This window comes from Myiozetetes cayanensis, unplaced genomic scaffold (genome assembly GCF_022539395.1).
Source record: "Myiozetetes cayanensis isolate MyiCay16 unplaced genomic scaffold, myiCay2020 scf16, whole genome shotgun sequence".
Classification (NCBI taxonomy): domain Eukaryota; kingdom Metazoa; phylum Chordata; class Aves; order Passeriformes; family Tyrannidae; genus Myiozetetes; species Myiozetetes cayanensis.
In genome coordinates, this window is record NW_026087270.1 from 10,591,422 (window position 1) to 10,616,983 (window position 25,562).

Below are 25,562 nucleotides of genomic sequence, written 5' to 3' on the forward strand. Positions count from 1 at the left end.
AGCGCGGCGGGGGCGGGGACACGGGGACAGACCCCGCCCACCGCCCCGGTCACACCCACCGCCCCGGCACCGGCACCGGCCCCGGCACCGCCGGGGGCACCCGCCGGGAGGGGCTGCAGCGGCGCCGGGGGGCACCGGGCCGATTGGGACGGCGCGGGGCGAGGCGGTTCACTGCGGTGCGGTACGGTGCGGTGCGGCACGGTACGGTACGGCACGATACGGTATGGTATGGTTCGGTACGGTGCGGCACGGCACGTTACGGCACGGCTCGATATGTACGGCACAAGTCGGTACGGTGTGGCACGGCTCGGTATGGTATGGCATGACTGTACTGTGTGGCACTGCATGGTATCGCATGGCACTGTAAAGTGTGGCACGCTCGGTACAGTGTGGCATGGCTCGTTAGTGTGACATGGCACAGCACAGCTCGGTACAGTATTGCATGGCTCGGAATGGCACAGCTTGGCATGGCATGCCAAAACACTGCCCATCACAGCTCAGCACTGCACGGTACAGCACAGTGTGGCTCAACCCGGCCTGCCCAGGCTATAGGACTGGGTGCAGGGAGTGGTTGCCCCAGATTACCTGGGTGTAGGGTGCAGGGCACACACCTGGGCACAGGGCACAGGGCGTGGGTGCCTCAGGCATGGGATGAAGGGCACGTGATGAGGGGCAGTGCCTGGGGTGGGTGCAGGGCAGTGCTGGCTGACACCCCACAAAGGACACAAGAGTCCCATTCACCTGAGAGGATCAAGGTGGCCACAACACATGGTTTGGGCCCAGCCCTGGCTCCCAGCCCATGGGGTCAGCATGCTATGTGTGGGGCAGAGGGTGGAGGGACACAATGGCCTTGGGACCAGGGTCACCTGGGGACACAGAGCAGGGGCGAGGGCAGGAACCCAGAATGCCAGCACCCATGGGGACACCTGCCACAAGGCACCTGCCTGTGGGGTGCTAGGGAGCCTGAGGAGCTCAGCTGGGATTGGGAGGGAAGGGCCAGGCTGGGACAGGAAAAGTCCCCCAGAGGGAAGGAGACAAACTCCAGATGCCAGAGTGTGTTTTGGGCATGGCCAGGAGCAGCAGGAGCCGGCTGAAAGTGCCAGAATGAGATGGATGTCTCTAGGAAGACAATGTCCCTTGGGAACATGGTGTGGGGATGGCACTCCACAGCCACTGGGAATGGCTGGCATGGCATGGTGCTGATGGTGGAATTGTCCTTGGGCATCAGCTTGTCCCTCTGGACACATGGGGAGGGCAGGAGTGTCCTGGCAGAGCAGAAAGGACAACCAGTCCATGAGAAAGGTCAGAGTGAGCACATGAACACTCTTGTCATGATGAGCTTCCCATTTCCATGATGGAAGGAGCATAAAACCCTGTCTCAGCTCCATTAACCCATGAGCATAAACTGGGATCAATCCCAGAGCTGGGCTGGCTGGGCTGGGAGGGGGACAGAGCAGGGATATGGATTCTGTTTGTCCCACATAGCCAAAGGAGCTCCAGGGCCAAAGACTGCTGGCAAGGAGCCTGGGATGGAGGAGAAAAGCCCTTCAGTGCCCATCCCAGAGAACCTGAGGAGTGCCAGCTCCATCTTTGGGGAAGAAAATTGGAGAATGGAGCTGGAATACTGTGAAATGTAGCCTTGTGCAGTGCCCTGGGGTTTGGGAAAGAGGCGGATGAATACAGGTGCATCTCTGGGATTGCTCAAATTCACCATATCCAGGGGGGAGCGTGTTACAGGGAGTCAGGAACACAGCGCCAGCTTCATCACCAGCCGCATCCACATGGAATACCACATGTCTCCAGCCCCTGGAGCCGCTCATGGACGTGATGCTGACACCTGACTCTGGTTTGATAGATTTGAATGCAACGTTTGCCCTGTAATCAGTAGGTTTGGAGTCTTCCTGGGAAGCGACTTCCCGGGAGGAAAGCCCACCGGAGCAGGGCCGCGTGGTGCCGGCTGCCAGCTTTCCATCGCCTCCGGACACAGCCGGGGCGGCACCGGCAGGGAGGGGAGCGGGGAGGACGTGCGGCGTTTGAAGGAGAGGATAACCCACCCTGCAGGATTCATGGGATGGCATTTGCATGACAAAGCACGGAGCCCTTTGCTTTGGGTAAATATGCAATTAATATGGAATCCCAGTGTAATTAAAAGCTACTAGCGTGGAAAACTCAAACAGAAGCCAAGCGTGTGTGTGGATGAGGGAAATAGAATTAAAAATGTAAGATATAAGGAAAAAAAAAGATGAAGAGCTTGTGAAAAGGTGTCAGAGCACTGTGGCAGGGCTGGAATTCCTGGCTCCTTCAGTGTGGAATCAGGATGAGAGGTGGGATGGAGGGCAGACAGAGCCCTTCCCCAGCCACCTGCAGCAGTGTGCCATGTTTCCTTGGGGATATTTCATTCCCATGGGTTTAAACTCTCATAATGCAAAAAATTTCCTTAAAAAGCCACAGGAACCTGAAATAAGCACACAGAGCACCTGTGGGGTGGATGTGCGTCTCTCGTTTTCCTTCCATGCTGCAATAAACTGGGAACGTGGAAGGAGGTGGTGTTTGACAGGGCAGTTTCCTATTGCTGCATTCTGGCCTTGGATGTGGCTGGAGTTTAAAGGGGGATGCTCTGAGGGACAGCTTGGGGACATTTGGGGTCCATCCTGGAGGCACTGGGAACACCCTTGGAGAACTCAGAACACACTGAGGACCTTAGGATCACCATGACAGTCTTAAGGCTACCCTTGGGGACACATTGGAGACCTCAAGGCCACTCGGTTGACCGTGGGGACAACCTTGAGGACACCATGGGGACCTTGGGGATACACTGAGGGGACACCATGGGGATCTTGGGAACATCATGGGGATCTTGAGGACACTGAGAGCACACCATGGGGACCTTGGACGGTGATGAGCTCTTGACTGTACCTCCCGATGTCCCCTTGTTGTGCTCCATCACAGGAGTGGTTTCCTCTGTTTCACCTTCCTTGGCCAAACCAGAGTCCCTGACCCAGTGTTCCACAGCACTCACTGCTCCCAGACTTTCTGATTCCATGGAATGCCCATCCCAAGGCAATGAACTCCCACACTGGATACTGGCACTTGGATCTTCCTGAGGGGACACTGACCCCATCCTGCTGCCTTCCCACCACCTTACACCCTGGACTAGGTCCACAGTCAGGAAGTACCATGTTCCCTGGACACTGATGCTGTGAGAGCTCCCCAGTGTCCATGTGAATAAACATCAAAAGTATCCTGGAATTCCAAGCTCTCGGTCATACACCTGCTGGGGCTGGCCCGATGGGGGATCCCAAAATCTGAGGTTGCCCTAAACTTGACAGTGGCATCCTGAGCGGTTAACGTACCTCAGGAATGTGACTCTGGCAAGGGTTCCCAAACTCTGCTGTGGGGTCTCTCTGCATCCTCCCCGGCACCAGCTGCCTGACTTGCCAGCACTGCCAGGAAGTGTTCTCTGGCTCTTGGCACCTGTGCTGCTGACTCACCCCCGCTGGGGCCAGCTCACAATGAACCATCTCATGGCCAATTCCAGCAGGAGCTGATTCCAAATGGTGCGCACCCAGGGGGTTCACTTTCCCCTAAGGGATCACCACTGTTGCTCCGAGTGCTCCACAGGGCACACGGATGAAGGCTGACTGCTGTGGTTCATCGCCAGGGAGGATGAGACCAGGGGGAAAATCCCTCTGGGAATTCTACACTTCTTCCTATGGAAACTTACAGCCATTCAGGACTTAAAGGGAGCTGAGAAAAAAGAGACAGAGGGGTTTTAGAAAAGGGCACGGAATGACAGGAGAAGGGGCAATGGCTTCCCACTGCCAGTGGGCAGGGTTAGATGGGATATTGGGAAGGAATCCTTCCCTGTGAGCGTGGGGAGGCCCTGGCACAGGCTGCCCAGAGAAGCTGTGGCTGCTCCATCCCTGGAAGTGTCCAAGGCCAGGTTGGAGCTTGGAGCAACCTGGTCTAGTGGAAGGTGTCCCTGCTCATCGCAGGGGGTGGGACTGGGTGGTCTTTAAGGTCCCTTCCCACCCAAACCATTCCGTGATTCCATGATTTATTCCCCCAGCAATGCTGGTGACTCCTCTCTTTGGGAATTCCAGACGCTCTTGTCCCTGGGTGGGGCACAAGTCAGCAGCATCCTGAGCTCCGAGGGACACGGGGGTACGAGAGCCACATCTAGACAGGATCAGAGCCCCTTACCCGTGTTTCTCCACATCGCCCGTGTCCCCCCGTGTCCCCTCCCACCCCGCCGTGTGCCCCCATCCCCCTCCCCAGCCACAGCCGCTGTCCCCGGCCCTCTCCCGCCGCCCTCCCCAGCATGGCAGCCCTCGCCTCCGCCACTACCAAGATGGCGGCAGGAGGCGGGACCACCCTGTTCTTTCAGCCAATAGACAGAGGCGGCAGGGCAGGCGAGAACACGCCTCTCTTCCTTTCCAGCCAATGGGGAGAGGCGGGCGCGGCAGGCGGCAGCCAATGGCGGCGCGGGGCGGCGTGGCGGGAAGCGGCGGCGCGGATGGCGGGCGCGGGCGGGCGGAGCTGGCGGGACCTGCTCGGTACGTGGAGCGGAGCGGCACCGCGGGGAGAGCCCCGGCCGGGCCGAGCGGGAACGTTCCCCTCTCTGCCCAAACGTGCCCCATCTTTCTGCCCTCATACACCCTCCTCTGCCTTCGTACATCCCCTCCTAGCTTCCTCATACCCCCCTGCGCTCATACACCCACTCTGCCCTTCTACACCCCCACCCTCATACACACCTCTTCCCACTTCAAACAGCCCCCTCTACCCTCATACACCATCTCCCGTGCCCTCATACACCCCTCGACTTTGTACAGCCCACCTGCCATCATACCCCTTGCTTTGCCTACCTCAAACACCCCCTTCTGCCCAGCTCTAACACCCACCTCTGCCCTCTTCATACAATTCCCCCTGCCCACCTGTCCCACTCCTTACGCTCCCCTCTGATTTCTTCATCACCCCTTGCCCTCATACACCCCGCTGTCCTCATGCACCCCATCTGCCTTCATACAGCCCCCTCTCTCTGCCCTCGAACATCCCCCCTCTGCCCTCATACTGCAGCAGCAGGGAGCAGGAGGTGTTCCTGGGGCTGTGAGAACAAGCTGTGTTCATAAAATAAACCCAAACTTCTCAGCAGGGAGAACCAGGAAGCGGAAAAGCCCCTTTGGGAGCGCATCAGAGCTCCAGGAAGCAGCTCTGAGGCTGCTGGATCACCACCAGAACCTGACTGACCTCCTCCTGGAGGTAGGAGCCGGATGGTTCGGGGGTCATGGTCTGGCTGGGATGGTGGGAGATCCCAGCTGGAGGTGCGTTCCACCAGCTGTGCAGTGAATGTCCCAGGAACACAGTTTTCATGACACATGGAAAGAAAAACCAACGCTGTAGGAGTAAGATGAAGTTTGGAGGTCTGCTTTGCCAAAATGGGATTATTTTATCTCTGTTTCCTTTATGTTTTACACTTACAGATTGAAAATACTTAAGCATGGTTTGGATTTGGGACAAAGAGAAATCCAGCACGTTTTTCTTGGAGTCAGAACTGGTTTCTTGTGAATCTAGGGGAAAAAATCAGAAAAGACTTGTTTCTTTTCTGATTATCAACCATTTCTGACTAACCTGACTGCCTTCATGACAACCTAGACTTGACCTAACCTTCTGATTTGACCACGTTCTTCCTCTCCTCACACACTTTTGATTTTACAGCTGCAACAGACTCTGCAAATACCTCCCATAGTTCAGGATCTTTCTCTACAGTGTTTACCTTTATAAAAAGAAAAGGGAGATTTAACTAGAAAAGGATCCAACATCTGGACACGTTTCATCAAATATTTATGGCCATGTGGCATCACAGAAAGGACTTGAAAGATGGGAATTACAGAAATTCTGTTCCCAGCACTGCTGCTGAGCTCTTGGATCCTGGGGGATGAGGAACTTTGACCTATATCTCCTTTTTTCTGCACAAAACGACAAAATAACTATACATATATCTTTTGCAAGGTGCCCTGAAATCTGTGGTATTTCATTCTCATGGGGGAGTTTGCTGCTAATTTCACTTCAGTTGCTCCAACAATGCCAGACCTTTAGAGGGAATAGGTTTGTAAATGTGTGTAACAGACATCTAAAGGTTTTATTTGGCTTCCAGGTGGGAGATTCAGTCAAGCCAGGTGTGCAGGATGGCATAGAGCAGCTGGGAGTATCATCAGAGTCATTTATAGGTGAGTATCTTCTGGGGATAGAGTGAGGAAGAATTCCTCCCATACTGAATGTTTACCTGTTAAATGCAACCCCACTTTTACTTTCTTTTAATTATTCTGGTCTTTTTCTTACTTGCCTGATGATGACACCCCTGGCAAGGACTGATCCTTGAATACTTTTGTTATTTGAAAGTGTTACAAGGCTAAAACACAAAAATCTACTTCTCAGGGACATTCCATCTCTGTGGCTGTTGTTCCCCTGTTTTATGTATACTAAAGGAATGATACATGGAAATAAAAATTACCCTGTACAAAGAAAGGCATTTGTACTGGAAGGGGTTTGAGCCTTGGGATTCTGTCTTGGAAGTGTCCAAATCCAGGCTGGATGGGGCTTGGAGCAACTGGATCTAGTGAAAGGTATCCCTGCCCATGGCACGAGGTGGGACAAGATGAGCTTTAAGGTCCCTTCTGACCCAAACCATTCCATGATTCATAGCCAGGTTTTCAAACCCTTTTCCCTCCCGTGTTGACAGCTCTCTGTTGTTTCGTTCAGTTTCTGTTCTGCAGGAAAAGGCCTCCAAACTGGGTGTGCCCACAGCGACTTTGGCAGCCAAAACCGCCGTTACCAACGTGGAGCAGATCTGCCAGGCTCCTGCCAGCCCCTCTCCAGTGCCACTGCTGAGCTTGGACCAGAGAGTAAGGGGGAAGATTTAAGTTTAATTTATCGAGAGAACAGCAATGTTAGGTTTGACTTTAAGCCCAGTTTATCTGCTCTGATAAAAGCCCCCAAACATGGAGGGCCTGAGTGGACAATTATTCACTGATGTGTCTGATTCGCTCGTAGAAGTGAGAGATGTATAAGAAGTTTTGGCCTTTTCCCTGAATTCTCTCCACCATTCAACCCTGTAAAAAGCAGCAAACAGGGAAAAGCAGCAGATTATTTTTCTGAGAACATGTTGTTCACAAAGGGAATTATTTCTGCTTCATTTCCGGGGTGATGCCAGAAGAGGTTGTCCTCCTTGCTTCAAACAGTGAAGGATTTGCTGGCAAGCAACATGTTCTGTCGCTCCCTCTTCTGCCAAGAAATATGGAAAATGAAGGTAATCACTCAAGGAGAAACGGTGAGGTGTTAAAGACCATGAGATTTTATCTGTGGAATGTGACATCCCTCAATTCCATAGAATGACTGTGGTCTTCCTGACCTGCCAAAAGTGTGATATGAACTATAAATGTATAAAGAGGTTTTTGTTGTTTCTTTTATTTTAAAGCAAGTTCAGTGGGAACTTCCTTGTCTGCAGTGGGATTTGCTTTTTCACAGGACTCAGTTGAGGTTTGTAATTAGGTAAATTATTAGAAACTGCCACAAAGGAGCATTGGAAGCACCTTGGTGATCAAATGCTGGCCTGGGGAGCTCTCCAGGTCCAGTGCAGAAGCTCTCAGCGGGCTGTGGAGTGACCCAGTCCCAAAGTCCTTTATGTGCTTTACCAACAATATTCCTTGTGTCTTTGCAGTCCTGGTTCTCCACCCAGCTTATCTGGGAATGGTGATAAGCCGGAGTGAGGTCACAGAGAAAGATAGCAGATAACAGGTTGTGTTGCCTCACAAATGAGATGTCTTGATTTCATTTGGATTTGTTTAGTGAAGACAAGTGATGTTGTGAGGGGAGTTCAGGGCTTTTTATGAGTAGGGAGTTCTGATTCCTCACTGCTCTGGCGGGAAAGGAGGAAGAGGCTGATCTGCCTGGATAAAGGGCCATGCTCTGGTCTCACATATCTGCTCCTGGGCTGAAAATAGACCCTGTGTGTTTTATAGGCTGATTAAGATCTCCTGGTCCGGGGCAGACATGGGATAAGTGCTGCCCTGTAACTGAGGGTGTTACTGTAAGAATCAGGTTGTGAAGACAAAGTATGTGGGCGAGTTTGGGGTCAGAGTATGAAGCAGCTGCTGATGGCTGCTGAAAGCTCCTGGGGCTTTGGCTTTTCCCCTGTGCCCAAGGTTCCCAAATGCCTCTTCCTTCCCAAGGTGGGAAGGTTTGGGTTATGTCTGGAATGAGTAGAAGCTGCTGCTGCACCTTCTCCCTCCCAGGTGCACCCTGCAGTGGTGTTTTGCTGGCTCAGGACTCTCTTGGACATGCTGTCCCAGGCAAGAGCTGGAAGGGATGTTGCTGGGCAGCAATTTGATCCACAGGGGAGCGATGCCTGGTACAGGTTTTTGACAAAGGTTGTTCATTTTTCCCCTCTGTCCATTGGCCTTTCTGCCTGGATGATCTCAGTGTTGCTTCCTGTAGTCTCCTACAATCCAAATCTATACTGGGATGTAGATTTGAGAACAACAAACTCGTTTAAGAGATTAATAAACAGTTAATAGACTAAAAGACAATTCTCTAATCTGGATCTGTTACTTGTTTCCTGGAATATCCACTGCTCCTTTGAATGTGCAGAATCAGCATTATTCTGGGGGAAAAATATGATGTATTAATTACTTGTCCATGAAAATTTAAACTGATGAGTCTACAACCCTAAACCATCCAAAACCTGTAGGAAGGGAAAAACAAACGTAATCTTTCCTCATTGGGCATTTCCTGTGGTATCAGGTTTAAATTTTAACAACTTCTGGATAGTTAGAATAAACAGAATTCAGCTTTATTTTTTTATGTATCATTTACATCAGCCAAATGTTAACTGTAAAATGCAGCCTGTGACCTAATGGTAACATCTCTTTAGGAGCCTCCAGTGCTGGAAGTCGTGTGGCACCTGCACAGTGGTGACATCACTGGACTGGCAGAGTTGCTGGAGAGGTGAGCAGAGCTTTGTGGCTTTGCAGATGTATTTAATCTCTTAAAGCCTATTGAAATATAATCAGGGATTAGTCATGAGTATTCTGGACCCAGGATATCGTCAAGTGCTGGCAAGGGATCAGATTAGCAGGATTAAGAAGTTACTGTGGGTTTGGGAGGTTACTCTGGGATAATTAGCCCAGTTTAGATGCAGTGGCTTGTTGATGTCCACCAAATGAGCTGCTGGACTCAAGAAGTCTTGCTGTGCAGAAGTTGAGTGCTTCCATCTTCACGAAACCTTACATTTTTGATCTGGTAGAGTTAATCTTTAGAGAGTAGTTAGTCTAAGAATTTTAATTTTTAATTTCCCCCTCCAATAAGCGTTAGAGGCCAGGTTGGACGGGGCTTGGAGCAAACTGGTCTAGTGGAAGGGGTTCCTGGCAGGGAGTGGAATTGGATGGTCTCTAAGGTCTCTTCCAACCCAAACCATTCCATGATTCCATGATACAGAGCTAAAAAGAGTGTGTGTATATATATTATATATATATATATATAAACAGTATATACAGAGTTATCCTTTGTGAAGTTTAGGTTGTTTCCTTATGGTGTCAAAGGAACATTGCAATAATCTTTTAGGCTTTTGATGCTGGTTTACTTGTTCATGATGAAAGCCTTCAGTGCCCACTCTGCTTCACATTTAAGGGAACCAAAGGCATAGATTAAAGCCTTAATTCCTTTTTAAAAGCATTTTAATACAAGTATCTTAGAAATTGGAACTGAAGTTCTTCTAGCAGAGTTTTCTCAATGAAAACACTTTCATATCAAACATAAGGAAATACCTCGATGCACAATTTAACTTGCATTTTTGCCTTTGCGTGTGTGTGTGTTGTAGAATCTTTTTATAAAGCAAATAATATAAAAAGCAACTGTTTGTAAAGCAAATCTTGTGGTCCAAATTAAATAAATGAAAGGCCACATTTAGGGCAGAGTGCACAGGTGGCTCTTCCCTGAGCTCAGAGGATGGTGGTGGAGACAACAAGGAAGCAGGAGGACTGAACTGAAGGTGTTTTTGTGTGTTCCAGGAGTCCAGCAGGCCCTGCAGTGGTGGAGTGGCTGTGCAGTGGCCTCTGTGGGCTCTGCCAGCAGGCTGGGAATGTCCCCTCTGGGGACACGGAGCTGGCACAGCACCTTCTCTCAGGCAAGTCCCTCATCTGTGTGCGGGGCAAAACCTTGGAGGTGTAAAAACACAAGCCTCACTTTACCTTGTTTCCCTTGAGGGGAATATATCTTTTATATATTTTGCAAATTTAGCAATTTTTTCCCCTTAAGAAAATAATTGGTTTGAATTTTCCCATCCCTTGGACTTACAGTAACACAAGAAAATGTAGTTGGGAAGTGTGTGTGGCACAGGCTGATGCACTGTATGACACACATGCAAAGTGTCAGAGAGATTTTGGACCACAAGTATTTGAGAGTTCCATTGTCCCCATGTCATTTCCTATTATTTATTTTCTAATTTTATTTAGGAAAAAATCCCCTCCAGCCCCTCTGATTTCTGCAGTGGTCACCTGTGAATTCTTTAATCTTTACAGTCCTTTAATTTCTGGATCCTTTTTCCTGGGAGTAAAAATTATTCCTGCTAAGTGGTGAACGAGGCTTTTCAGACACTGTTTGGACAGGTGGGAGGGGAAGGAGCAGGTGATCTGTGTGCAAGGGGGGTGCTGAAACACCAGTTCTTTCTTGATTTGCAGACTTTGCCACTGTGTTCCTTCAGAATGGCTTTGAGCAAGCTTCGGAGCTGGGGAGGAAGGTGGAATTCCAGAAGGTTACCTATGTAAGGACAAAATAAAGCTGGTTACAAACAGTGCTTTTAAAAAGTAATTCCATTATAAACCTCTGGGCCTTGCTGAGTGGAAATAAATCAGAGCTTGTATCAGCAAGGGAAGGGTGGTGGTCCAGGTGCTGGAGTGGGGGAAATGGTGAAGCCAGAACAGAGGCTGTTTGTGTGGAGCATTGCTCCAAGGTGGCACAGCAAGGGCTTTTTAAATTTCCCTTCACCTTCACTGCTCTGTTTCTTCCATTTGAATATGAGGCATGGAATGCTGGTAAGAATGGGGAATGCTGCCCTTCTGTCTATTTTACCTGTCCTTCTGCAGAGCCTGAGGACAAAGTGAAGCTTTAAGAGGGACAAAACTCTTTCTTGGAGTCAATTTACCTTTTCTGCATAGAACTGCAGCTCTTTGAAACTCTAAATGCCTCAATTTGTTGATTTTGAACAGATCTGCCGTGCTGTCTTGCAGAGAATGCTGGCATGTAAGTATTGCTGTGATCCTGGCTTTATGCAGCCACTGCTGTTTCCAAGACTTCTGTTCCTTGTTCACTGCTAAATCCCTAAGGAGAAATCCTTTCCTGGCTGCTTTGCCTGTGCTATTGTGCATAATATTTATGCCACTGATTTTATTTACCTCTGCTTTTCCCTTTGCTCTTTAAAGTGTCTCCAGACACTGGAGATAATTTCTTGTCTTTTATGCCACTTTGTTTTGATGCTCCCAGCTGTGACATCAGATAGATACCTGACTTGATTTCGTGATTTTTAACAGGTTTGCTTGGAAGCAGGTGGAGCACAGGGGTTAGACCAGGATCGGTTTGCTGCTTAGATTTATTTTTTGGTGCTTAGTGAGTTAAACTTTGAATTCACAATGTTGTAAGCGATTTTGCTGACTCACAGTTTTGGGTTTGCAGACTAATCTTTTGCAGAACCTATTTTTTATGCTGAGCAAAGGCATCTAATGTTGGTGTGTAGTCTTTAAACAGCCTTCATGAACTGACAGCGTGCCTGCCTTGGCCTGAGCTGCCCTGACTGCTGAGGGCTCAAGCGTAGCAGCGCCTGATTTACATGCAAATCCTGATGCAGGAAGACTAAACACACATGGGGGTTATTTTTATCTTGTGTCACAGCTGATCTTCACGGGGAGTTGCTGCACCTGCTGTTATCACCTTCCTTACACCCCTCACACCCCTGGGAGTGTCACCTGACTGCACGGCTGCTGTCACTCTCCTGTCTCCTTGGTGACAGTGCTCCACCACTTTCCTTGCTGGCACGTTTCCTTCTCAGTGCTGCTGCAGAGGCTGCTGCTTTTCCTCTGCTGGAAGGTGACCCAAACCCAGTATACGCCACTAGGACTGTCTCCTCCATCCTGTGCCATTCCCTGTGGGCACTGCCAGCTCCATCCCTTGCCCCAGGTCTCTCAGGGAGAGCTGTCTGCACACACAGAATTCTCACAGACCTTGTGAGTGCTTCTAAAAAGGGAAAGCTGCAAGAGAACTTCTTTATTATTTAATACCTATGAATCCTATCTCAGGTGGCCCCTTAACATTTGAAAACCAACTTTTCTCAGCAGAGGGGTAGGGATTTTGGAGGAGGAGGAGCAGGCTGTTGGCAGGCAGACAGGAGGCTGCATCCTGCTCTTCGTTTGACCTTCCCGTTTGCGCAGCCTGTGCTGCCACACTTGCAGTCTGTGTGCCTGCAAAATGTATTACATGAGTTTTATGCAAGATATTTTATTAGTCTATACTTTTGGGTCACCTTTGAGGGGTTTTGCTTCATTAATCTTTGGAGAACGTTGGGATTTTTTATGTAAAAGAATTCCCTATTACTGAAGACCTTCACGGGAGGAGAAAGACAGGCTGGGAGTAGCCTGGGAGGGCTGTGCTTCACAGTGATGATCTGACTGTGGTGAACTGCTGTGCCTGAAGATAAGCTGAGTTTATCTCCTTTTCTTTATTCTCCCCTACTTAACCTTAAAGTATTCCTCAGCAGGAGAGGGGAGTGTTACATCCCAGCACTGTAGTGGCATGTGAGGCACGTCTGGTTCGCTGCCCCTGCTCAGTAAATTGTCTTTTAAGGGTTTTTTTTCTTCTCTCAATGATTTTTATAAACAAACCAGGCTCCTTTAGCTGCTCAGCGAGAAGGGTTTTCAAGGCAGGATGGCACAAGGAACAGAAGTGCTGCTGCAGCAGGCTGCAAAGCAAAGGGTCTCCCAGTCTGTGGGCTCTGAGTGGTGTGGGCTGATCGTCAAGACAACGGTGCTGCGCAAGCTGCCAACCTGTTTGATCTCCACCAGTCATTTTGGGGCAGATCTGGCTTTTAAAGGAATTTCTGCTCAGCAAATGCAACATTACAAACATGTAGCCCTCCCCCAACCTGCTCTTTGTTTGGACCAGGGTTCCCGGGCTGGTTAATTCAGTTTGTGCAAATGCCCTGTTTCCAGACAGGCTTCCCTTTCCTGCAGCTTCACTGTGCTCACACTCACACTGTTAGGTGTAGGTTTGGAAATTATGTGCATTTTTTAGATTTATGTGCATTTTTAGACGGCTTCATTAGTAGCACGTTCTGGGGAATGTTCTAAATTGGTTCAAGGTCAGTGGTAATAATTTCTGAGTCTCTGGGTCACTTTGGAAAAGCTTTGTTGAGAATTTAACACTGCTAAATGGCATCTGCACATTTCCCTAACAGGGTCACCTTCAAAAAGGTGCACAAATTGCTCATTCCTGTTAGTTCCTGTGTGGTGTTTACTGTCACAGTTCCTTCCATTTCTATTTCTGATTGTGTTTTTGTGCATTTTGGGGTACAGGGGTGCTCGATGCTGTTGGTAAAGAGAAGCAGAAAGATGTTTCCACATTGCAAGCTGTGAGGTTCTGGTAAGAAATGCTCCAAATAGTGTCAGGAGTAGGTTTTTATCCACTGTTGCACTTGTTAATGAAGTAGGGGGAATGCTTGGGGTGTTTTTTACTTGTTTACACAAACCCCACCCCTCCCAGTGCTACTTGTCTTTGGTATTCTTCTCTAATAAAATATGTGCAGATGAAAGTGCTTGTGAAAAGATAAGGGCCAAGTTGGAAAGGGGGTTCTGGCACAGCTGGAACCAACCTTGGAGCCACCTCTTGGCATGCAGAGAATTCTGAAGCAAGTTTTCTCACTGCTCCTGGAAGGTGCCATCACCTCCAGTTCCTACTTCCAGGCCTGTTTTGTTTAACTGCTTTGTACGTGTCACCTTCAGTCCTGTGCTGGGAGATACATTAGACTCACATTTGTAAATCTGATGTCTACACAGTGTTGAGTAGCCATTACACTTTTTTAAGAAAAAATACGTACAAAAAGTATATGTTTGTGGCAACTTGAGAAGGTGGATGTAGAATAAAAATAAGTCATTCACCCTAAGCAGCACCTGGTCGATCATATTTAATCAGCAACTCATAGGTCATATTTAATCAGTACCTGGTTGATGCTGTTTAATCAGTACCTAGCTGATCATACTTCCTGACATTGTTTCTGGTATTTCCTTGTCCTTTGCAGGCTGAATGTGTTCAATGTCTCAGTTTATGGAAGTGTGGCTCACCCGGATTCCGTGCTGCAGTTCTTCAGACACACCCTGACCGAGGTTCTCACCTACAACCCAGTGCTGAAAGGTAGGAGTGGGAGGGGAAAAGTGTCTCCAGGTGTGTCTGGAGCTCCATCTCACAAGACATGAGTGTTTTGGTGGATGAGGGAATAAGGCAGGAAGGTTCTAATCCCTGATCAGAAACTGTGAAGCTTAATGTTTTTAGGAAGAAGTATGTCTGAGCTATAAAATCTCTGGTAAAATCCCTGTGAGCTGTGATCTGGAGCTGCTTGCCTGTTGTGTGGGAGAGCTGTGTCATTACTGGCTTCCAGATGAGAGAGGTTAATGAAGGGAAAGCTGATTCCTTGCTGATTCTCTGTGCATGTGCCATGTCAGCCTATGCGTGTGTGGTCACGAAAACAGCTCTGGGATGGCAGTGCCATAGTGGAATGGCACAGTCCTCGTGCCACAGTCTGTGTTCCAAAAACAAATGGGAGAGAGAGTGGGCAGTTTTTAATGTGTCTGATTGGCAAAGGGAAACCTGGTATGGTCAACTATTGCATTTTGAGCTGCAAATTGCATTTTGAGTGTATTTTAAAACCTGTTGCTGAAGTGTTTTTTTTCTGGGTGCAGTTTCTGATGCCATCCAGATGCAGAAAGAGTGGACCTTTACCAGAACTTCTTCCCTGCTCACTACCCTGTATCGGAAAGTACGTCTGCCTGGTGTCACAAAGAGAACTTTATGATGTTGGGTTTATATTCACTGAAATACCTGAAATGATACTGTTGAAAATCAGTGCAGCGTTCCAGTCCCAGGATCCAAACCAGCTGCCAGAAACTGTGGGCAGGAGGAAGCATGAAGGCAAAGAGCTACAGGGATTTTTGTTTGTGCAAAGCTCTTCATGAGAATGAAGATGCTGGTTGGAGGTGTGAATTGTCACTGTTACAGAACATAACCTGAGTTCTGAGAGAATTGGAATATTACTGTTTATTGTAGCCAGTGCTGGTTCCAAGCCAGGCTGATCTCTGGGCCTGGGAGGCTGATGCAAAAGCTGCAGGAAAGCTTGAGAAAGTCACAGAAAAGTCTTCTTGTCATCTGACTGACAGAAAAGTCAGTCTTGTCTGTATCTCCCTCTTTTGTGGGGCTATGTGTCCCAGCTAACAGGAACTGCCATCACTCTTCCAGCTGTTGGTGGCATTCAGTGCGAAGGAATCCATCTCTCAGCTGCAGCAAGTCCTGGAGACCCATGAGGTGAACTGGCAGCATGTCCTGTCCTGTGTTTCCACACTGGTGGTGTGTCAGGCTGAGGCTGAGCAGCTCTTCAAGGGTATGTGGGCACTGCCAAGCTGAGAAATGCCTGTGCTGCTTGGGTGAGGAGCAGGGGAGGCATCCATGGGTGCTGCCTGGGATTCTTGCATGGAAAAGAACAGCAGAACATCTGCTTTTCCTCTCAGACATTCCATGTCAGCAGTGACAAGAATGTCAGGCCTCATGTCCGCCACTTCTCAAACTTTGTGTACAGCTCTGATAGTTATTTGATAATTACCTTTATTATTAATTGGTGTAGTGATTACTGAAGATTAGTTCTAGCTCACCTTTACTAGCAGAGCTTGTTTGTGGGAGTTCCTTACTGATTGTCCCAGTGCTGGACTCCCTGCTCTTCCTGCAGAGAATCTAGGAGTGTTTGACTGTTGAAAGTGCATGAAAAAATTAAATCAGATCCCAAAGGTTCCCCAGGCTGCAATACACATCCTGCCTTATGTTTTATCACAGACATTTGTCTTCATTTACTGTAGAAAATTACAGCACCATTGTCAAAAGCCAAGTGTGAGGTTATTGTTTTATGTTCCTAGATCTACTGAGCCATCTCCTGCTAAAGGCCTTTGGGAATTATGACATGGAAAATATGATCACTGCGTTCCTGATCGCTCGTCAGGCTGCTCTGGAGGGCCCTGCTGTCTTCATGCCTTACTCTGAGTGGTTTAAGGTAAGACTAAATGAGGCCTGACTGGTGAGCTTTGTTTTACCTGTGTGAGGAAACCTATGCATAAGCAATGTTCTGCATGGAGAAAGCCTTTTTCCAGACAGGATAACCAGGAATGAGAAATGGGGGGAAAAAAAAGAGAAAGGGTAATGAGTGATTGTATTGATATTAGGAATGATTGAATATTTATTACTGCCTTTGTGTCTGCAGAGAATAAATTTATTTGGCTTTCCCCAGTCTTCCCTCCTTTCATCTTTTCAGTTCACCTTGCTTGTCTTAGTTATTTGCCAGGAATGCAGACATGTAATTCCTGTTATAATCATCATCTTGGATGGATTTTAGTATCTTGATAACCAGCACTGTTGTTATTGCATAAGTGGTGGGTTGTGGCAGAGGAAGCATTCCTGTTTCCTGGAGGTTTGCATGCAGCTGTAATTGCTGTGTGTGACCTTAGAGATAATTGGTTGTTGCTTTTAATTGTAAACAGGTGGGTATTTTAGGGATGCAAATCTCCACGTAAATTCAACCTGGAAATTCCTTTGTATGAGTTTGCAATTCCAAGCTCAGCTTTGGCTGATAGAGTGTTCAGGAGGTATCAAAAGGTAAACTGGTTGTGTTCTGTGTAGTCTCAGACTGGTTATTTTCCTTAGAATGCCCAGATAAACCTGTGTTGAAACCTGCAGATTTGTGTTTCCGTCACGAATCTCAATCCTTTGGTGCATCTTGGTGTTGCCTTGTTTAACTCTGAGTGTTCTCATGGCAGCAAACTTTTGTAGAGACTTTTGTGAGTCTGTGCTCTGAGGGCTGGAGCCCCTCTGCTCTGGAAACCAGGCTGGGAGAGCTGGTGGTGTTCAGCCTGGGGAAGAGAAGGCTCTGGGGAGACCTTAGAGCCCCTTTCAGTGCCTAAAGGAGCTCCAGGAGAGCTGGAGAGGGACTTTGGACAAGGGCCTTAAGGGACAGGAAAAGGGGCAATGGCTTCCCACTGCCAGAGAGCAGGGTTAGATGGGATATTGGGAAGAAATTCTTGGCTGTGAGGATGGTGAGGCCCTGGCACAGGTTGCCCAGAGAAGCTGTGGCTGCCCCATCCCTGGAAGTGTCCAAGGCCGGGCTGGATGGAGGCTTGGAGCAACCTGGTCTAGTGGAAGGTGTCCCTGCCCATGGCAGGGGGTTGGAGTGAGATGGCCTTTAAGGTCCCTTCCAACCCAAATCATTCCGGGATTCTGTAAACATTCTCTGGAGGCTTTTCTCTATAAAGATTCCCCTGACAGAAATGGGATGTCTGGGATTTGTGTGCTGTTATGGCACCACTGGTATGATGATTCTCTCCACACTGAAAGGCTCTCTTGTCATTTTTCCCTGTTTCAGGCTTCTTTTGGGAATGCTGGTAGCCACCATGGGAGCAGTAAGAAAGCTCTGGTCTTCCTCTTCGAGTTCCTCTCAGAGCTGGTGCCCTTTGAAACTGCCCCATACCTGAAGGTGAGAAGGTGCTGACAGATGGTTTTCAGATCCAGAGCTGCCACAAAGTGACCGTCCTTGTGCCTTTGAGTGGGCTCAGCTCATTATTAATGTTGTTATAGGAATTCCATTACTTCTGATACATTATTCAAACCTTTTTCTTCCTGAAATAAGGAAGGGCAAGATTCTTTTATTTGTTGACAAGGAGAATTCCTTTCATGGAATTAAGTTTAAGCACTTCAGTGATTTTGGTTGTTTGTTATTGGGAAAAGTTATGTGTCAGTTGCCATGAAAATGGTTTATCCTAAACCAAGCAATAATGCCTTCTTTGGGGAATATTTGAGGTAAGAGACTGTAAACATTAGTCAGAATTTTACACTGATTTCCTGTAAAAATGGCAAATCTGGTTGTGGTTTTCCTCTTTCAGGTCCATATAATGTACCCACCTTTTGTGCCAATGAAACACCGGTCCCTGCTCTTGGAATACATCACTCTGGCTAAAACCCGACTGTCCGACCTCAAGGTCAGTGAAAATTGTCTCTTTTGAGAAGAATTCCTTCTGGATCTGTCAATCCCTGCTGTGTGTGACCACCTGCATCTCTGGAACTTCACACAGGTGGCCATAGAGGACATGGGGCTCTACGAAGATCTGTCTTCCACTGATGAGGCTGTGCAGGTACTGCTGCTCTGTCTCCCGGTTTTCTCATCAGCCAAGTCACTTTTCCTTCAGAAAAGCACTTAGGTTACCAATCTCCCTGCCATTCCAAGTTGGAGCATGCTGCCAGATCTCCAGCTTTAAGGCAGAGGGGTTAGTGGCCATAAAATACAGGATCTCCCCAGATTTAATGAAAAACGGAGTAATATTTTATGGGTATCTTGATTCTTTTCAGTAGACCACATCATCTTTGTGGTGTTGTACCAAAGTGTGAATGTTCAAAGGAGATTTGGGGATGGAATTTAAAGTCTGCAGCTTCACACTGTCGTTCATGATAAATTTTGGGTAACAACAGTAATCTATAAGTAAGCATTTGGCTTTATTATTCCTTCCTACATTTTGGTCAGACTAAGAGGCCTCACTTACAGTCAGTCAGTATATGAAATACAGGCTGGAGACAGGGTGAGTGAATGTACTACAAGAAACCCAGTTCTGTGATGAACTGACAGTCATAAGTGAAGATTTAATTTAATTTTTCCAAGTCTGATCTGTCAGTTGAGAAATCTGTTGCAGTTTGAGGTGTGTTATGGCTCAAACAAGAGAAACCCGGGACGTCAGTCACTCTGCCTGTAGGCATGGGCTGCAAGTGGAGATGGTGGGTCTTGATTCCACATGTACAATTAAAATAGAGTCAGAATAATCCAAATGCAGAACAGAAAAGGGAAGTTTATCATCACCCTTGATTTCTCACATCTTTCTCTCATTCTCTCTGGCAGCCCCAGGGCCAGGCACTCCGTGATGTTGAAAAGGCCCTTCAGATATTTGAAAACACAAGGAAGATCCCAACATCTGTGATAGAAGCCAGGTACTGTGTGCTTTTCAACTCTGCTTGGGTTTAGGTATAATAATAATAGTAATAATAATAGCTGAGTCCAAATCAAAATAAGGAGACAAGAAAAATTGAGGATGTGAGAAAAGGAGGTTTGGGGAAGTTTTTCCCACTTCCTCAGAAGTCATCTTAATAAGGATATCTGTGGGGAGAGTGAAAAGGCATATGCACCCCACCATAGAAGTCCAGAATTGTCATAATAAAAAGCAAAATTAAAGAAATTAATAGCTATTGCTAAGCTGAACCTACTCTGTCTGTGGTTATTCACATTGCCATGAATATTTCATATTTGCAAGAGCTGAATTAATTCTTGAGGTGAGGAGATGGCACTTGGGACCTTTGGCATTGTTAATACTTTGCTCTGTTTATATTCCCAGTATTTTCAGGCGACCATATTACACTTCCTGGTTCCTTCCTGCTTTGCTCAGACCACGTGTGGTGAGTATTTGGCTCTTTTTTTGCTCCTCCCATGAGCTGTGTGTTTGTACACAGGTAATTTGCCCCTAACCTGTCTCTTTCTCTGTTGCAGCTCCCTAAAACCCCAGATGCACACATGGCTTTTATAGACTCTCTGAAGAGGTATTGAGGCTTCCCAGTGTCATTTTCTGTGCTGCTGGGCTTTCTTTTCAGGACATTGATATGAGATTATCAGAGGCTTTGACACCTTGGTTACAACCAACCTTAGCAGGGCTTTGTGGCCCAGGTTTGTGGCTTGCAGGCTGTGGATGGGGGAGCTTGTCTTTGTAGTCTTCAGGTCTGTCAGTTAGTCCTGTGACCACTGTGAAATCATTATCTAGGAGTCCCTCTGGCTCCAGGCCAGGTATATTCTTATGCAAATTATGGAGGATGTAGATGAATATAAAATTTCCCCAGGAATATGAGCCCCCCTGTCAAAGCCTCTGTGGCAGAGGATGTAGAAGGAGTGGAAGATGAAACTTAAATGTCTGTTAGTGCTCAAGGGACAGCAGGGTGGTGCCCCAGGAGGACACAGTCCCTCTCAGGACTCCAGCTTGCCCTGCATGCATGTTTAAAAGTGCTTTTCTGCATTGCAGAAGCAGCTTTATTTTACATCCATTAGTTCCTCTGTAACCTCTCATGAAGGAAAAATGTTTGCAACACTGCCTGCAAATGAGGTGCTTGGTCCCTCCTTGTCATTCCAGTCTGGCTCTAAAATTAAAGGCTGGATTGTTTTGTGAAATTAAAGTTGTAAGAGAAGCAGCTGACTTCCAGAGAGCCTTGTGGGACATGTTTGTAGCACCGAGTGCCTGCCCAGCAAGGAGAGGTCACACCTTGGGCTCAGCACGTTCGTGTTTTACATGTGTGAATGCTACATCTCATAGCTCACAGTCTTAGGAGATCTTAGGCACCTACTAGATATAAAATAGGCATTAAAGCATGAATTAATAATATATATAGTGTTGGTTTTTTGTGTGTTACATGTGTGCAATACTTACTGTGAAAGCCTTGGATAGAAATCTCTGCCCCTCATGGCAGATGATTAAAAAATGCTTCAGATGCTCTTTATGCTTCAGAGCCCCTCTAATTACATTTCGTAGCAGAGCTGTTGTTTGTACTTATATTTAATAAAGCTGCAGTGTATGGTTATGCAGGATAATAAATATCTTCTTTTTCTTATTATTACAGAGCTGATAAAATACCCTCAAACTTGTACTCCACATACCTGCAAGCCTGTCATGCTATGAAAGAGAAGATGTTACAAGGTAAAAAATACATTTACTTATGGATCAGTTTGAAAGGTTAATCTTTCCACTGATGCCCTCTGAATTGAAAATTCTCAGAGATTTGGGGATGGATAGGTCTTTAATCCACACATAAGTAACTGTAGGTTCTTTAGGTTGTGTCGAGGTGTTAAAATAGTTACTCCTGTAATGACTTTCTCTGCCAGCCCTGCTTAGGTGGGAGTTTTGCAGTCCCTGGGAGCTCTGTGCTGTGCTGAGGCTGCAGATGATGCCTGAGCCTGAGCTGGCTGAATTCCACCTCCGAGACCTCTCCATGAATCAGCGTTTGCAGCCTGAGCTGCTCAGCCCAGGCTGGGAACCTGCTCTGCTGGGAACCTGCTGTGCTGATCCCTTGTGCAATGGCACTGGTGCTGTCTGAGCTCCTGGCGCTGTCTTTTAAGAGAAGATTAGGGAGATCTAGGGGAGTAGGAGGGGCTGGGAAAGGATTGCAGCTTCTGGTTTTATAGGGGTTTTGGTGGGAGGGTCCCACTGATTTTGGGTCCCATTACTGGGTCAGTGTAATGGGTATTTAATGAGCTCTGCTGTCTCTGTCAGCCAGTGGGTGTCTCTTACACAGCTCCAAATGTTTTGTATGAAATGAAAAGGTCAGGCTGGTGAGCAGAGATTGTTCCCAGAGCGTGGTGGGGATAAGTTACAGATTCATACTCTGACTATGAAGATAAATCTGTAACCACCTCCTGCTCGGGTCCTTTGAGGCTCTGTGGAGATGCCGTGGCTGGAGAGGCGTGACAGCCCGTCCCCGGGCACGGCAGATGTGCGGCAGGCTGGCTGCCGAGGTTGGCCTGGCAACCGGGTGGGATGAGGTCCCTGCGGGCCGGGCCGGGGATCTGCAGCCTCCCGGCCCCTCTGCGGGGCTCCCGGAGTTCCACTGACCTCTAGTGGCACAGCCCAAGCCGAGCGACAGCCTCCTGCTCAGCCTGAGCCGTGTCCCCTCCTGTCCCCTACTCCTGTCCATCCCCTGCTCCCTGCTCTGTCCCCGGGCTCTTCACAGAGCCTGGATTTAGGGCAGGATTGAGCACTGGGCAGCCCCAAACCCTGGTTGTCAGTGCTTATTCTCACTCAGGTGACTCAGTGGTCTAACACCTTATTTTACAGCGTGTTTACAACCAGTATTAATTTCAACCTTTGTTATTTGCTGTTCTTGTTCCTGGGTGATTTATTCCTGGCTCTCTTACAAGAAGTTGTTCCTGTCTAACGAATTCTGGGTGGGTTTTGGGGCTGTGGCAGTTACTGGTGGCATCTCTTTCTAGTGGTTAAAGGAATTTCCTTTTATTCCTTCTTTTAAACAAAAAGAACAGAGTAACATGTAACATCTGGAGAAGTGCATGATGTTGACTTGAGGAGAAGCTGATGATGTATCCATGCTGTAATATCTGCCTCTGCATTTTGAGTCTGATTCCAGTCTTTTGAGGACAACAAACGTTTCTGTGAGGGGAGAGCTAAAGGAAGTAGGAAGAAAACTCTGAAAGCAGAACTTTTTTTGGCTCCTGTCTTTAAAAACTAAATTCCTCTTTGCAACTAGGCATAAACCCATCAATTATTAATTCCGTTGCATATCCTGAAGGTAAAAACAAAGCTGTGTGTGTGGCAGATTGACAGTTTGGGGTTTTGTTAGAACTTCAGGAAAAGTAAATTCTGCTTTTACAGAAGCTGCACACAGAGATTGCTGAATGCATTTACTCTCTTCCTTGTCTAGATGAATCCAAAGCAGAGGCCAGCCTTTCCAAAGAGCCTGTTGAGCAGCTGAAGGCTGAGCTGGCTGAGTTCAGGACAGTGGTTGTGGACCAGACTCGGTGGGAAGGTAAGAGGGAGGCAAGTTACAACTACCTCTCATTCACTGTTCCAAAAGCTGCCTGAATAAAGTGTGGCTAATGCTGGCCAAAGCCACAGCAGGAGTTACTGCCGTTGATACCTGAAGCTGGAAATCCTTCAGAGCTGATAATCCTTCCAACTATGAATATATATATATATTTTAATGTCTGATGTATTTCCCTTGGTAAATTTGGGACTCCACCTTTGTGAGGATCACTTGGGGCCTCACCAGTCTCTGCAGCCCCACTCCTGGGCTCACCTGGTAACCTGGGCCCCCTTTAATATATTAAAGTATATATTTCACTTGTTCTTCTTGCTGCTGTAGGGGGTTGTGAATGTTCCATGCCTGTTGTCCTGGTTCCTCTCACCCCCTGTCGTGCCTCCCCACAGATGTGCCAGCACAGATTGCTGTGATTTCAGACAGACTCAGGAGTGTCCTGGGTGACAGCAATGATGAGAATGAAGCTGCTCCTTTGAATTCTCCAATCCCAGTCTCCATTCCTGCCCCCAGGCTGGAACCCTGCCATCGGAGTGTGAGTACCATCTGGCTTGGGGAGAGAAACAATGGGGCTGGGAAAAATGCATCTGGATGGAAGGTGTGAAAGGCTGCTTTGTCTGTGGAGAGCAGGAAATGCACTTCCCCTTTTGTCTGCCTTGTCCTGCCTTGCACAGAATATTCATGTGTCTTAACCTCCTGGAAGTTGTTGGATGATGAGATCTAGAGATATGTTGTGGCAGAGCAGTGCTGTGATGACTGAGGCTTTCCTCAGCAGCCTTGTCTAGGTGTTTGTTGTGTGCTGGGATCACTCCTGGGCTGTTAGGGGTTTAATTTTCCATCCTTAGTGCCAGTGGTTCTGTACAACTTGGAGTGAATATCATTAACCAGTGTGTCTCCTTGTTTTAATGTCAGAAAACATAATATATACAAAGAAGAAAACCAGGTCTAGATATCCAGCCTGACAAGCAGGAATTAGCAGTGTGGTTTTTATTCCTGTTTTTTTTTTTTTATTTCAGGTTGTTGATCTTCTGCTGACATCATTCTGCCAAACCTTAATAGCTGCATCCTCTTTTAACCCTCCTGAAAGGTGAGTCAGAGTAGGGAAATCACAATGGATTGATACACCAGAATTACAACACTTTTCCAGGGGCATGGAGGAACTTTAGCGGTTCATTTCCCCTGTGCTAGGCTGGCAGCTGGAGGCTGCTTCACTCAGAGCTTCTGCACTCTGAGAACCAATGCACTTTGAGGTATTTGTGTAAATAAAACATGTTTCTCCTCTGTTGTTATTGATCCCTGCAGAAAAGTGGCCTTTGGCTCCCTTTTGTGCTCTGTGACAAGGTTTAAACACTCCCCACAAACACAACGTGATTGTGCAGGTGTTTGCAGCTCAGTGGTGGGGGATGGCAAGGAAGCAAATCCTTTTTGTCCTGGAATTACTTCCCTGTGGCAGGGACTCATTTGATTCTGACCTGGCTGAGGAGGGAGAGGCAGCACTGCTCTGCTCCTGGAAGAATTGTTGATAGCCACGTTCTTCATGATGTAGCAGAGTCTGTAAACATTATGGGCAACATGTCAGTGGAAAATCACTTTGTTGGAAAACAGCAGTGTGCTGAGGAGCTGGCTGGGCTCCCAGCTGGGGCTGCTCTCTGGAGGGCAGCGTGCTCTGGCAACCAGAGCATCCTTCCCTCTCTTACAGTGCTTTGCCCTGGAGCAGATGAATCAGTGCTAAAAACCTGTGCTGGGAAGTCACTGTGATAAACAAGAGTCCCAGGAGACCTCTCTAACCCAACTCCCACTCTCTCCTCGAGGATGGATTTTTCTGTGAGCTGGGTGGAAAAGTCCCTCCCTCCCTCCCTTCCTCTGCTTTGTAGCCGGACCTTGTGAGACCAACTCCTTTTTGCTTTGTTTTTGATCCCATTTATTGCTCTGCTCTCTGTTTACCTTGTGCTGGGGCTGTGCCCCAGGCAGCTCCTCCTTCTCTTGTTGTCACATCAGAGGCCACTTTGGCTGTCCAAGATGACAACAAGTATTTGGGATATCATCAAGTATGTGAGGCAGGGCACTGGTGAGGGTCATGTCTGTAGGGGTTCTCTGCTCAGGTACCACAAAAGTGTCCCTTCCTTTGAGCCTGTGAAGGGAGTGATAATTGTGGTGCATTTACAGACAAGGATGGCTCAGCTTCAGGGTGTTTAAGCATTTTTAATCACCTCTTCCTGCATTGGGGATAAATAAAATGAGTCTGTGGTTTCTCCTTCTGCAGGCAGGGCCCATGCCTCTCCTTGTTGGTGAAGATGATGTGTGGACACAGGAATCTCTTACCTGCACTTCTGGCCAGGCTCTGCCAGCTCATTTATCATCAGGTCAGTTTTCCAACCAGGAATCCTATGGTTATAGTGTGCTGAGGACTATCCTAATCCATTTCCTGGGCTGGGGGGCATGGAACTGTTTGGGCTGCACTGTGTGAAGGGACTTCACTGGCCTCCAGGCTTCCAAAAATAATCCCATTTTGGTCAAATAGTATGGAGCTGCCCTCAAGTATGTGAGGTGAATGATTTCCTCCAGAAACACTGCTGTGGAAGGTAAATGCATTCTAGATACATTTTAACAGAAGCTAAAATAGGCAAGTTGAGGAAGGAGGGAAA

The 25,562-nt window shown here is 47.7% G+C and overlaps 1 protein-coding gene across 1 annotated transcript in view; it reads left to right on the forward strand.

The window, feature by feature from the left end:
* The first annotated feature begins 4,351 nt into the window (after positions 1-4,351).
* FANCA (FA complementation group A) overlaps positions 4,352-25,562 on the forward strand; it is a 33,068-nt gene continuing 11,857 nt past the window's right edge. Inside the window, exons 1-23 of the mRNA XM_050311639.1 lie at positions 4,352-4,556; positions 6,760-6,902; positions 7,211-7,306; positions 8,930-9,003; positions 10,065-10,180; positions 10,734-10,816; positions 11,262-11,295; positions 13,617-13,683; positions 14,339-14,451; positions 14,997-15,073; positions 15,550-15,691; positions 16,218-16,351; positions 17,714-17,824; positions 18,231-18,326; positions 18,420-18,479; positions 19,235-19,323; positions 19,725-19,785; positions 19,877-19,926; positions 20,992-21,068; positions 22,804-22,908; positions 23,310-23,452; positions 23,934-24,004; positions 25,181-25,280. Of these exons, the coding sequence (XP_050167596.1) occupies positions 4,352-4,556; positions 6,760-6,902; positions 7,211-7,306; positions 8,930-9,003; positions 10,065-10,180; positions 10,734-10,816; positions 11,262-11,295; positions 13,617-13,683; positions 14,339-14,451; positions 14,997-15,073; positions 15,550-15,691; positions 16,218-16,351; positions 17,714-17,824; positions 18,231-18,326; positions 18,420-18,479; positions 19,235-19,323; positions 19,725-19,785; positions 19,877-19,926; positions 20,992-21,068; positions 22,804-22,908; positions 23,310-23,452; positions 23,934-24,004; positions 25,181-25,280 (2,247 nt within the window). The remainder of the gene's footprint in view (positions 4,557-6,759; positions 6,903-7,210; positions 7,307-8,929; positions 9,004-10,064; positions 10,181-10,733; positions 10,817-11,261; positions 11,296-13,616; positions 13,684-14,338; positions 14,452-14,996; positions 15,074-15,549; positions 15,692-16,217; positions 16,352-17,713; positions 17,825-18,230; positions 18,327-18,419; positions 18,480-19,234; positions 19,324-19,724; positions 19,786-19,876; positions 19,927-20,991; positions 21,069-22,803; positions 22,909-23,309; positions 23,453-23,933; positions 24,005-25,180; positions 25,281-25,562) is intronic.